Source organism: Coregonus lavaretus (genome assembly GCF_964263955.1).
Source record: "Coregonus lavaretus genome assembly, contig: HAP1_SCAFFOLD_8041, whole genome shotgun sequence".
In the NCBI taxonomy this organism is placed as follows: domain Eukaryota; kingdom Metazoa; phylum Chordata; class Actinopteri; order Salmoniformes; family Salmonidae; genus Coregonus; species Coregonus lavaretus.
In genome coordinates, this window is record NW_028159157.1 from 10,001 (window position 1) to 23,150 (window position 13,150).

General features: G+C 46.8%; 1 protein-coding gene across 2 annotated transcripts; it reads left to right on the forward strand.

Moving 5' to 3' along the window:
* Positions 1–11,021: 11,021 nt before the first annotated feature.
* On the forward strand, positions 11,022–13,144 carry LOC311123212 (muscleblind-like protein 1). Of its 2 annotated transcripts, none has more exons than XM_084197471.1 (4): positions 11,022–11,187; positions 11,360–11,413; positions 11,666–11,875; positions 12,567–13,144. In XM_084197471.1, exons 1-4 carry the CDS (start codon positions 11,119–11,121, stop codon positions 12,849–12,851), a joined length of 618 nt encoding a protein of 205 aa, XP_084053597.1. In that variant the 5' UTR covers positions 11,022–11,118; the 3' UTR covers positions 12,852–13,144. The 2 variants fall into 2 exon arrangements, with proteins under 2 accessions (XP_084053597.1, XP_084053598.1); XM_084197472.1 differs by having other exon boundaries at positions 11,669–11,875.
* The last annotated feature ends 6 nt before the right edge of the window (positions 13,145–13,150 follow it).

The window sequence follows — 13,150 nt, forward strand, 5'->3', positions numbered from 1 at the left end:
ATGTGCCACTGGGGGGCTTTTCATAGATCTTATCATAGATTAACGCTCTCCCGACCCTTCATGCCACCATAAGCCCCCCCGGACCCTGCCCTGTAAGCTCAGTGTGTGTGTGTGTGTGTGTGTGTGTGTGTGTCACCACTGAGCCCTGAGTCATTACCAGTGTCACCTGTGTCCCATTAAGAGAGTCATTACGCTTCCCAGAACAACGTGCGGTGCCGGCCGTGCACTCAGCAGCAAAAAGCCATCCTCACCTAATGTGCTGTGTGTGTGTGTGTGTATGTCCCCAGTGCATCACATTGCATTGGAGTCACAGTCACAGTCTTGTTAGTTTCCCAGTAGCTCTGTGTTTATAGCCTGCTGTGTTGTGACCATATCTCTGTTCTCTGTCCCAGTGACTTCTGGCCAACCGTATTGGGAGCTCAAAGCTCCCTATCCTCAGACACACTGTGAAGGGAGTTCCCCAACAGTCAAACAGAGAGTCTGTGATGGGGTCTGGTGGTGGGTCTCTCTACATAAACACAGCCCTTATCAGGAGTACTGTGTTTGGATTCTGCACGTAGAAGTGTGTGTGTGGAGAAATTGTGTGTGTGGGGGGGGTGGGGGGGGGGGGGGGGGGGGGTTAGATGACTCAGTACACACATACACACAAAAACACACACAAACTCAGAGGTCCTCGACACTCCGTCTTCTTGCGTTGACAGGAAGGGATGTGGCTCCTCCCAGCATTCTTTGCAGGCTGATTCATTGTTTGCTTAAATCCCACTGTGACAAAGTATGGTGTGTGTCTGCACTTGCTGCACTAGCCAATCATCCTGCTCCGTTCAACAGCAAATAAGAGCAGTGTCTCTCATTCTGAGGAGAGAATGAAGGAAAGATGAACGTAGGAGGAAAAATATGAATATGGTTTAATCTTTAAGTGGAATAAACCTGTTTCATCTTATTCAGCTAGAAGGGTTCCAGTGTCCCCACACCTATTCTCGGTCTCTCTCACAAACATCTGGAATGACACAGCAAAATACTCTACTTGCAAATAGAACAATTTATTATAAACCATTTATGTCCCTTAACATATTTGGAGCTGAATAGTCACATTTGGGTCCCCTGGCACTTTAGAGCAGTGGAATAAGCCTTGTTTAGAACAGTGGAATAAGGCTTGTTTAGAGCAGTGGAATAAGGCTTGTTTAGAGCAGTGGAATAAGCCTTGTTTAGAACAGTGGAATAAGGCTTGTTTAGAGCAGTGGAATAAGGCTTGTTTAGAACAGTGGAATAAGGCTTGTTTAGAGCAGTGGAATAAGGCTTGCTTAGAACAGTGGAATAAGGCTTGTTTAGAGCAGTGGAATAAGCCTTGTTCAGAGCAGTGGAATAAGCCTTGTTTAGAACAGTGGAATAAGCCTTGTTTAGAGCAGTGGAATAAGGCTTGTTTAGAGCAGTGGAATAAGCCTTGTTTAGAACAGTGGAATAAGGCTTGTTTAGAGCAGTGGAATAAGGCTTGTTTAGAGCAGTGGAATAAGCCTTGTTTAGAACAGTGGAATAAGGCTTGTTTAGAGCAGTGGAATAAGGCTTGTTCAGAGCAGTGGAATAAGCCTTGTTTAGAGCAGTGAAATAAGCCTTGTTTAGAACAGTGGAATAAGGCTTGTTTAGAGCAGTGGAATAAGCCTTGTTCAGAGCAGTGGAATAAGCCTTGTTCAGAGCAGTGGAATAAGGCTTGTTCAGAGCAGTGGAATAAGCCTTGTTTAGAGCAGTGGAATAAGGCTTGTTTAGAGCAGTGGAATAAGGCTTGTTCAGAGCTGTGGAATAAGCCTTGTTTAGAACAGTGGAATAAGGCTTGTTTAGAGCAGTGGAATAAGGCTTGTTCAGAGCAGTGGAATAAGCCTTGTTTAGAGCAGTGAAATAAGCCTTGTTTAGAACAGTGGAATAAGGCTTGTTTAGAGCAGTGGAATAAGCCTTGTTCAGAGCAGTGGAATAAGCCTTGTTCAGAGCAGTGGAATAAGGCTTGTTCAGAGCAGTGGAATAAGCCTTGTTTAGAGCAGTGGAATAAGGCTTGTTTAGAGCAGTGGAATAAGGCTTGTTCAGAGCTGTGGAATAAGCCTTGTTTAGAACAGTGGAATAAGCCTTGTTTAGAGCAGTGGAATAAGCCTTGTTTAGAACAGTGGAATAAGGCTTGTTTAGAACAGTGGAATAAGGCTTGTTCAGAGCTGTGGAATAAGGCTTGTTTAGAGCAGTGGAATAAGGCTTGTTCAGAGCAGTGGAATAAGGCTTGTTTAGAGCAGTGGAATAAGGCTTGTTTAGAGCAGTGGAATAAACCTTGTTCAGCGCAGTGGAATAAGGCTTGTTTAGAGCAGTGGAATAAGCCTTGTTCAGAGCAGTGGAATAAGGCTTGTTTAGAGCAGTGGAATAAGGCTTGTTTTTCAACAGCAGAGGAAAGAGAGACCTCAGACTTTCCAGGCTATATTTAAAAGAATATTCATATGAAACAGCTGTATAATCCAGCTGCTTGTCATAATGTGGTTCTCATTGTATTGAAAGTACACTAATGATTATTTACATCAGATACAGATATAAGGAACCATTGTATATGAATGTACAGGATATTTGAATGAAGACAATTTCATTGTTGTAGTGTGCCTTGCTTTTCCTCTGCTTATGGAATAGTGGCTCTATGCCTTTAAATCTGTGGGGTTCCATATTAGAGTTCCCTGTATGCAAGAGCCATATATTAACCATTCTAATATGTCTCTGCCTGTATGTATCTGTGAGCAATCAGGGAGCAAGCATGGATTCCAGGAATTACGATGTTGTTAGGGCTGGGATTATTCTGTTGTTAGGGCTGGGATTCTTCTGTTGTTAAGGCTGGGATTCTTCTCTCTCTCTCTCCATCCCCCTCCTCACTCTCACTCTCACTCTCTCTCTCTCTCTCTCTCTCTCTCTCTCTCTCTCTCTCTCTCTCTCTCTCTCTCTCTCTCTCTCTCTCTCTCTCTCTCTCCCTCCCTCTCCCACCCACCCCCCTCACTCTCCCCCCCCTCCTCCCTCCCTCTCGCTCTCTCTCCCTGCCCCTCCCTCTCTCTCTCTCTCTCTCTCTCTCTCTCTCTCTCTCTCTCTCTCTCTCTCTCTCTCTCTCTCTCTCCCTCACCCTCTCTCTCTCTCTCTCCCTCACCCTCCCTCTCTCTCTCTCTCTCTCTCTCTCTCCCTCACCCTCTCTCTCTCTCTCTGACCATCACTACGGACTTCTCATGCAGCAGGTTCTAGCATTTCACTGACGCAGGTTCATGCTACAGTACGTGACTCACTTTGTCTGTCCCCTTCCCAGCTTCCACAGGCTGACATTTCACTATTCAAAATGGCAGCCTGCTTTAGCCACTGTTTTGACTCTTATTTGAAGTTTCAAGTTGTATTCGTCGTATGTACAGGATACACATGGTATACACCATCCAACAAAATGCTTACTTGCAGGTTCCTTCTGGACAATGCAACAACAATAAGAAATAATAAAAGATAAGAATACGAACATAGAGTAAATGTCTTAGTAGAATAGAAGGCTGCAAGTTTCCTGGTATGGGGGTTGGCGGTCATCACACACGACCTCGCTTGGCAAATGCCACAGCGGTAAATCCAACGTGGGACGGATGGGGTCAGGTGGGGTGAGCGCAATGCAAATCCTCAAGGCCCGTTAACTACTCTGCACCCCTCCCCTCTCAGCCCCCCTGGCTGACTGCTAGCAGAGGTGCAGCTCTGTTTCAGAACCCCCTTATCTGTGTCAGAATGATTATGAATACCAGTTCAGCTCATTAAGACTTGAGCTCACGGTTAGTAGCTTTGAGTATGCTCAGTTTTGCTCAGTTTTAGAACTTATTTTCAGAACAGTTCTGCGTAGATCTAGAACCTCTTTCAAAACAAGCTCTGCATAGATCTAGAACCTCTTTCAAAACAAGCTCTGCATAGATCTAGAACCTCTTTCAAAACAAGCTCTGCATAGATCTAGAACCTCTTTCAAAACAAGCTCTGCATAGTCTCACTCCAAGTTTTTGACTCACTGTGTTTGCACGTTAGCCATTTAGTCCATTAGTCCAGTGTAAGAACTGTATTGATGTTTCAATATGGCCTCTCCTTTAACCTCTGTCAAAATGTTTACAGTCAGAACTCCTGTTAGCTTGGTGCTGTGTTACCATTGCATAGAGCAGCCCTTCTACCTACATGCGCCATTTAGATTGAAAGAGTAAAATCGTTGAGGCCTTCAACCATTTACATGTTAGTCGTTTAGCTGTAACTCCTTTCTAATTCAGGTTAGCAGTGATAGGACTTAGCAACAGTGTTTAAACAAGCTAGCCAGTCATACAGCAGACTGATGAGGCATGGACCATGATTTGACCCAGTTGTTGAAATGTCTGTCTCAAGTTTCAACAAGTCAGATGCCTGTGTAGACGTCTGCTTGTAACAGACACTGTTCATGAAGCATAAAGCATGCGCACACCAACGCACACACACCAACACACACACACACACACACCAACACACATACACCACACACACACACACCACACACACACACACACACCACACACACCAACACACACACACACCAACACACACACCCCACACACACACACACACCACACACACACCACACACACACACCACACACACCAACACACACACACACACACACACCAACACATACACCCCACACACACACACACCACACACCAACACACACACACACCAACACACACACACCAACACACACACCAACACACACACACCAACAAACACACACCACACACACACACACACCAACACACACACACACCAACAAACACACACCACACACACACACACACCAACACACACCACACACACACACACCACCAACACACACCAACACACACACACCAACAAACACACACCACACACACACACACACCAACACACACCACACACACACACACCACCAACACACACACCACACACACCAACACACACACACACCACCACACACACCAACACACACACACACACCAACAAACACACACCACACACACACCAACACACACACCAACACACACACCACCAACACACACACCAACACACACACACCAACACACATACACCACACACACACACACACACCACACACACACACACACCACACACACCAACACACACACACACCACCACACACACCAACACACACACACCAACACACACACACCAACACACACACACCAACACACACACACTAACACACATACACACACCACACACACACACACCACCAACACACACCACCAACACACACACACCAACACACACACACCACCAACACACACACCAACACACACACACCAACACACATACACACACCACACACACACACACACCACACACACACACACCACCAACACACACCACCAATACACACACACACACACCAACACACACCACCAACACACACACACACACACCAACACACACCACCAACACACACACACCACCAACACACACACACACACACACACACACACACACACACCACCAACACACACCACCAACACACACACACCACCAACACACACACACCACCAACACACACACACCACCAACACACACCACCAACACACACACACCACCAACACACACACACACACCAACACACACACACCACCAACACACACACACCAACACACACACACCACCACCACACACACACCACCAACACACACACACCAACACACACACACCAACACACACACACCACCAACACACACACACCACCACCAACACACACACACAAACACACACACACACCAACACACACACACCACACACACACACACCAACACACACACACCAACACACACCAACACACACACACCAACACACACACACCAACACACACCAACACACACACACACCAACACACACACACACCACACACACACACACCACACACACACCAACACACACCAACACACACACCAACACACACACACCAACACACACACCACACACACACACACCAACACACACCAACACACACACACCAACACACACACACCAACACACACACACACCACACCACACACACACCAACACACACACACCACCAACACACACACCAACACACACACACCAACACACATACACACACCACACACACACACACACCACACACACACACACCACCAACACACACCACCAATACACACACACACACACACCAACACACACACCAACACACACACACCAACACACACACCACACACACACACACCAACACACACCAACACACACACCAACACACATACACCAACACACACACACACCACACCACACACACACCAACACACACCAACACACACACACACACACCACACACACCACACACACACCAACACACACCAACACACACACACACACACACCACACACACCAACACACACACCACACACACACACACCAACACACACCAAACACACACCAACACACACACACACACACCACACACACACACACCAACACACACCAACACACACACCAACACACACACACCAACACACACACGCCACCAACACACACACAAACACACACACACACCAACACACACACACACCACACACACACACACCAACACACACACACCAACACACACACACCAACACACACCAACACACACACACCAACACACCAACACACACACACCACACACACACCAACACACACACACCAACACACACCAACACACACACACCAACACACACACACACACACACACCACACACACACCAACACACACCAACACACACACACACCAACACACACACACACACCACACACACACACTATAGGCATAACGTCTCCACGTGAAAAGAACACAGGGAAAAAAACACGTGTGAACAAATCACGTGAAAAACAGACGTGTGAAGTTAACACATGGATTTTTCACGTACATTTTTCACATGACTCAGACACGTGGTATTAGAACCCGGGTCTCGCAAGGGTGAAGCCAACGTCTTGACCATTCGACCAATAGGGCGGGGCTACCTCATCATGTGACCATGAACAATCATGACCGACTCATTTCCTCTGTACCTTCCGGTGTGCATTTTCGTGTTTTAAGGTCAACTAAGGCTGTCAAATGATTCAAATTCCTAATTTGCTCAAATTGAGCTGTAATTTAAGATTTTTACACAAAAAGCATTACAAGAATATTAACGTCTTCTTTTGTCCAAAGTAACTGTTAGCAAAATCTGGTAAATTGATCAACACACTTTCTTTCAACTCAAAGGCAACTTGTATTGACATCGCATTGTTGTTTTTAGCTTTATAGATTATGTATTTTGGATGTTTTCAGTGTATTTAGGATGTTTTCAGTGTATTTTGGATGTTTTCAGACAATGCACAAAAAAAATGTGTGCACTAAAATTACAAAAAGTTAACTGGAGTTAACTGATTAACTCTGACGGCGCACATTTTAACATGTTAAACAGGATTAATAAGGAGACCCAGAGCGCTAGCTTCTCTGTTCTTTTCACTGGGCTTCTTCCAACGGTCACTTACCAACGAATGAAGAAGAGAGGCGTGAGCCTGCAGCAGTAACACTCCGAACGGATGGCTCAGAAATAATACATAATTATTTTAAACGCACTTGAATTGTTATACACAGATAGGCTAAGTTACCTTTTTACATAATGGCATTACAGAATTTGCAATTCCATATGTGGAACCATTGCTACTGCAACATGTTAACAACACCTTTTCACATGTGAGGAGAATAACATTATTTCACCATCAGATGTGAACTTGTAATTCCACATGTGGAGTTTTCTTACATGTGAAACTGCAAATAAGATTTTCACATGTGAATGATTTTCATATGTGATTGATTTTCACATGTGAACTTGCAATTCCACATGTGAAAGTGAGATTTTCACATTAGAATGTTTTTAACATGTGAAACTGCGAATTTCACATATGCAACTGCAATTCACGTGAGGTGAAAACATGTTTTTTTCTTCTCACATGTGAAAAGGGGGTGCTAACATGTGAACTATAAGTTTAATACATGTGAAATATGGTTTCACATGTGAAATTTAAGCTCAACATTTGAAAACAGATTTCATATGTGTAAATGCGATTTCACATGTGAAACTGCAAATTTGACATGTGTACACTTCTTCCTGCCTGTATCTGAGTGGGGAAACTTCTGAGGGTGCATCTCAATTGTCAGACGTGGTTTCCTCTCCTCATCTCCTTTCCTTACTCTGCACCGACCTGAAAACACAGGATGAACGCAATATGGAGAGTGATCACCAGGAACTCGCTTCCTTTCACCTGTCCCAGTCTTTCATGTCAGTGCGAATGAAGGACAGAACAAAAAGAGAGCTAACCATGTTAGACCAATGGAGAGCTTGGAATTACAACGTTATAGCTGCATTTCGGTAAAAATTGAGTTACGGACATATATTCTGTACCATATTCTCTGCCTATATACAACTCTAAATACCCCAATTCATGTTGTTAAGTTAAAAAGAAAACAAGATTTAAAATAAAATAAAATACTCACATCATTCAAACCATTGAGGGTTTGCAACTTTAAAGCCAACCATCTTAGAATCAACTTTTTGCAGATAGAACCTTACAATTCTAAGGTCACGTATTGAGATGCACCCAGGCGGCAGGGCAGACAGACACAGCTCTATGTGTGATTGAGCGTGGATCCTGCTGCCTTGGCCGGTCGGCTCAGCTGTGGCCATGGAATAAATACATATATGTAAATAAATATAAATGTAAATAAATATCTGTTGTAAAGAACAGGCCTATGTGTGTCTGGCACCTGTTACATGATCATGACTCCAGTGTGTGTGTATGTGGTGTGTATGGTGTGTGTGTGTCTGTGTCTGTGTGTCTGTGTCTGTGTGTCTGTGTGTCTGTGTCTGTGTCTGTGTGTCTGTGTGTCTGTGTATCTGTGTCTGTGTGTCTGTGTGTCTGTGTGTGTGTGTGTGTGTGTGTGTGTCTGTGTGTGTGTGTGTTGTGTGTCTGTGTGTTGTGTGTCTGTGTGTGTCTGTGTGTGTGTGTGTCACACTTGAAGTATCCTGACCCCACTCCTCCAGGATTTCTGTACTGTACCCTTCCTTCTTGGCGTTGTGTATTGACAGCATAGACCGTCACTCTTAGTTCATCATCTCCACGAGTCTTTTTAAGTTTCACTTCATATTGTGATGTCATATCTCTGTATCATATGAATGGGTTGTATGTATATCTCCTGTCAGACAGGAAGCCCTGCTGGAAATATCTGTATTATATGAATGGGTTGTATGTATATCTCCTGTCAGACAGGAAGCCCTGCTGGAAATATCTGTATTATATGAATGGGTTGTATGTATATCTCCTGTCAGACAGGAAGCCCTGCTGGATATCTCTGTATCATATGAATGGGTTGTATGTATATCTCCTGTCAGACAGGAAGCCCTGCTGGATATCTCTGTATTATATGAATGGGTTGTATGTATATCTCCTGTCAGACAGGAAGCCCTGCTGGAAATATCTGTATTATATGAATGGGTTGTATGTATATCTCCTGTCAGACAGGAAGCCTAGTTGGATGTCTGGGTAGCGGTCCCACAGAGACCCTCTTCTGAACTGAACACACACATTTATGCAGACACACACACACGCACAAATGCACGAAGACACACACACACGCACATATCCATGAAAACACTCACACACACACAGACGCAGACACACAGACACACATTTTTCTCCCACAGGGCAGAGCAGAAATAGAGAGCCCTTAACAATTAGCAAGTGCCAGGCTTAGGCCAGACCTAGGGTGAACCAGGCTTAGCCCAGACCTAGGGTGAACCAGGCTTAGCCCAGATCTAGGATGAACCAGGATTAGCCCAGACCTAGGGTGAACCAGGGTTAGCCCAGACCTAGGATGAACCAGGATTAGCCCAGACCTAGGGTGAACCAGGGTTAGCTCAGACCTAGGGTGAACCAGGGTTAGCTCAGACCTAGGGTGAACCAGGGTTAGCTCAGACCTAGGATGAACCAGGATTAGCCCAGACCTAGGGTGAACCAGGCTTAGCCCAGACTTAGGATGAACCAGGCTTAGCCCAGACCTAGGGTGAACCAGGGTTAGCTCAGACCTAGGGTGAACCAGGGTTAGCTCAGACCTAGGATGAACCAGGATTAGCCCAGACCTAGGGTGAACCAGGGTTAGCTCAGACCTAGGATGAACCAGGATTAGCCCAGACCTAGGGTGAACCAGGCTTAGCCCAGACTTAGGATGAACCAGGCTTAGCCCAGACCTAGGGTGAACCAGGGTTAGCTCAGACCTAGGGTGAACCAGGGTTAGCTCAGACCTAGGATGAACCAGGCTTAGCCCAGACCTAGAGTGAACCAGGCTTAGCCCAGACCTAGGATGAACCAGGCTTAGCCCAGACCTAGGATGAACCAGGCTTAGCCCAGACCTAGAGTGAACCAGGCTTAGGGGCATGCAGCTATAAACAGCCCCACACACACACTCACACGCACGCACACACACACACACACACACACACACACACACACACACACACACACACACACACACACACACACACACACACAGTTGTCAGCTGACTGTGTGTGTGTGTGTGTGTGTGTGTGTGTGTGTGTGTGTGTGTGTGTGTGTGTGTGTTTTACAGGGCATGTCTGGGATGTTTACTAGCAGAGGGAACCATAACAAATCACCAGGTCACCTCAGGACATTATCTCATACTGCAGATTATACATGTTGTATAAATATGGAATTAAATGATACCATGGAATTATGGGTATCTATCTTCTGTCTGTTGTTGTGGTACATGTTTTACTGTCAAGTTAATGCCAGTGCTGTCTGAATCTGAGTCAACTTTAACCTACTATACTCTCTTTCTGTCTTTCCCTCCCTCCCTCCCTCCCTCCCTCCCTCCCTCCCTCCCTCCCTCCCTCCCTCCCTCCCTCCCTCCCTCCCTCCCTCCCTCCCTCCCTCAGGGCCGTTGTTCCAGGGAGAACTGTAAGTACCTCCATCCTCCTGGCCACCTGAAGACCCAGCTGGAGATCAACGGTAGGAACAATCTGATCCAACAGAAGAACATGGCCATGCTGGCCCAGCAGATGCAGCTCGCCAACGCCATGATGCCCGGCACACAGCTTCAGCCTATGGTGAGACAACACACACTCATGTACAGTACATGTATGTCTTACACACACACACACACACACACACACACACACACACACACACACACGTGAGTGGAGTAGAATAGAACTGAACTGTGACTGAATGGCAGGACCTGAAACACGTCTTCATTTTCTTCAACCTTTACCAATCCAGGTTAATCTCTATGACCTGGTCCAAGACAGCAACAGGTTCAGCTTACATCATCAGGTAATTATCTGGCAGCACCGCATTGCATGACAACACTTACTGTCGGGTGCGTCTTAAATGACACCCTATTCCCTATATAGTGCACTACTTCTGAGCATTCAGAGCCCTTAAGCAATGCACTATATAGGGAATAGGGTGTCAGGTAAGATAAGCCACATAACGTTGAACACTGTACATTTAATATTTTACCTACCAGGAAGTATAACTTCTCACCTTTGACCCTTGTCTCTCTCTGCCCCCCTCCCCCTCCAGCAGCCTATGTTCTCCATGGCGCCAGGCCTGGCCACCAATGCCAGCGCAGCGGCCTTTAACCCGTACCTGAGCCCGGTGTCACCCGGCCTGATGCAGCAAGAGATCATGCCCAGCCCTCAGGTCCTCATGGCGGGCCACCCCAACCATGGACAGGTCCCCAACGCTGCAGCCACAGCTGCACAGAAACTCATGAGGACAGACAGACTGGAGGTGAGAGATACAGATGGACGGCCAGACAGACAGACACACACGCGCACACCCTGCTCCAGCAGCCACAGCAGCACAGAAACCCTGTACTGACCCAAGAACACAACATGCTGTGTTAACATAAAGCCGCTGCCCTCTGCCGCCGTCTGCTGCCCTACAAATGCTGCCCTCTGCTGCCCTCTGCCACCCTCTGCTGCCCTACAAATGCTGCCCTCTGCTGCCCTCTGCCACCCTCTGCTGCCCTACAAATGCTGCCCTCTGCTGCCCTCTGCTGCCCTCTGCTGCCCTACAAATGCTGCCCTCTGCTGCCCTCTGCTGCCCTCTGCTACCCTCTGCTGCCCTACAAATGCTGCCCTCTGCTGCCCTCTGCTGCCCTACAAATGCTGCCCTCTGCTGCCCTCTGCTGCCCTCTGCTACCCTCTGCTGCCATACAAATACTGCCCTCTGCTGCCCTACAAATGCCATGTCCAACACACAATGACCCTGCTCAATAACTGCTCAACGTCTGCTCAACGTCTGCTCAACGTCTGCTCTGTGCATGTCTGTGTAACTGAGTTTGACACCCCTGGTTTATGGCAACTGATATGTCATGATTATGACAGTGTTATGTAGCACTTGTGACAGAAGGTTAAAGTAAAGTGGAACTGAGTGTATTGAATGATCCATTATGTTCATACCTCTCTCCCCTCACCAGGTGTGTCGTGAGTACCAGCGGGGTAACTGCTCCCGGGGGGAGAACGACTGTCGCTTCTCCCACCCCTCCGACAGCACCATGATAGACACCAACGACAACACAGTCACTGTGTGTATGGACTACATCAAGGGCCGCTGCTCCAGGGAGAAGTGCAAGTATTTCCACCCTCCAGCCCACCTGCAGGCCAAGATCAAGGCCGCCCAACACCAGGTCAACCAGGCCACCGCCGCTGCAGCCATGGTAAGTCATCTGCCATCTTGGATCCTCTCGGTAACAGTCGCATAGTGGGAAGTAGGAAAACACACTCAGTAGGATGAAGCTGCCCCTAGACACGGATCTAAGGCCAGTTTGGTGTTTTGTCATCCTAGTGGTTATGGTTAGGATTGGGGAGGGTAAGCTGATCCTAGATCTGTGTCTGCGGGTAACTTCTCTATTATACTATATGTCCCTTCTGGCTGGTGGCATTAACTGATAAAATAACAGAAGTTTACCTGGACTGACTGATTGTATCTGTAACTACATCTTCTGTCTCCAGTGGGTGCTTCCCCTACACAGCTTCCTGTTGATATTCAATGTATTCAGTG

Excerpts from the sequence above, each read along its gene's own strand:
- LOC311123212 (XM_084197471.1), top strand. The coding sequence starts at position 11,119 with ATGGCCATGCTGGCCCAGCAGATGCAGCTCGCCAACGCCATGATGCCC. Across the intron at positions 11,414-11,665 it reads GGTTCAGCTTACATCATCAG|CAGCCTATGTTCTCCATGGC; the intron begins GTAATTATCTGG and ends CTCCCCCTCCAG. Across the intron at positions 11,876-12,566 it reads TGAGGACAGACAGACTGGAG|GTGTGTCGTGAGTACCAGCG; the intron begins GTGAGAGATACA and ends TCCCCTCACCAG.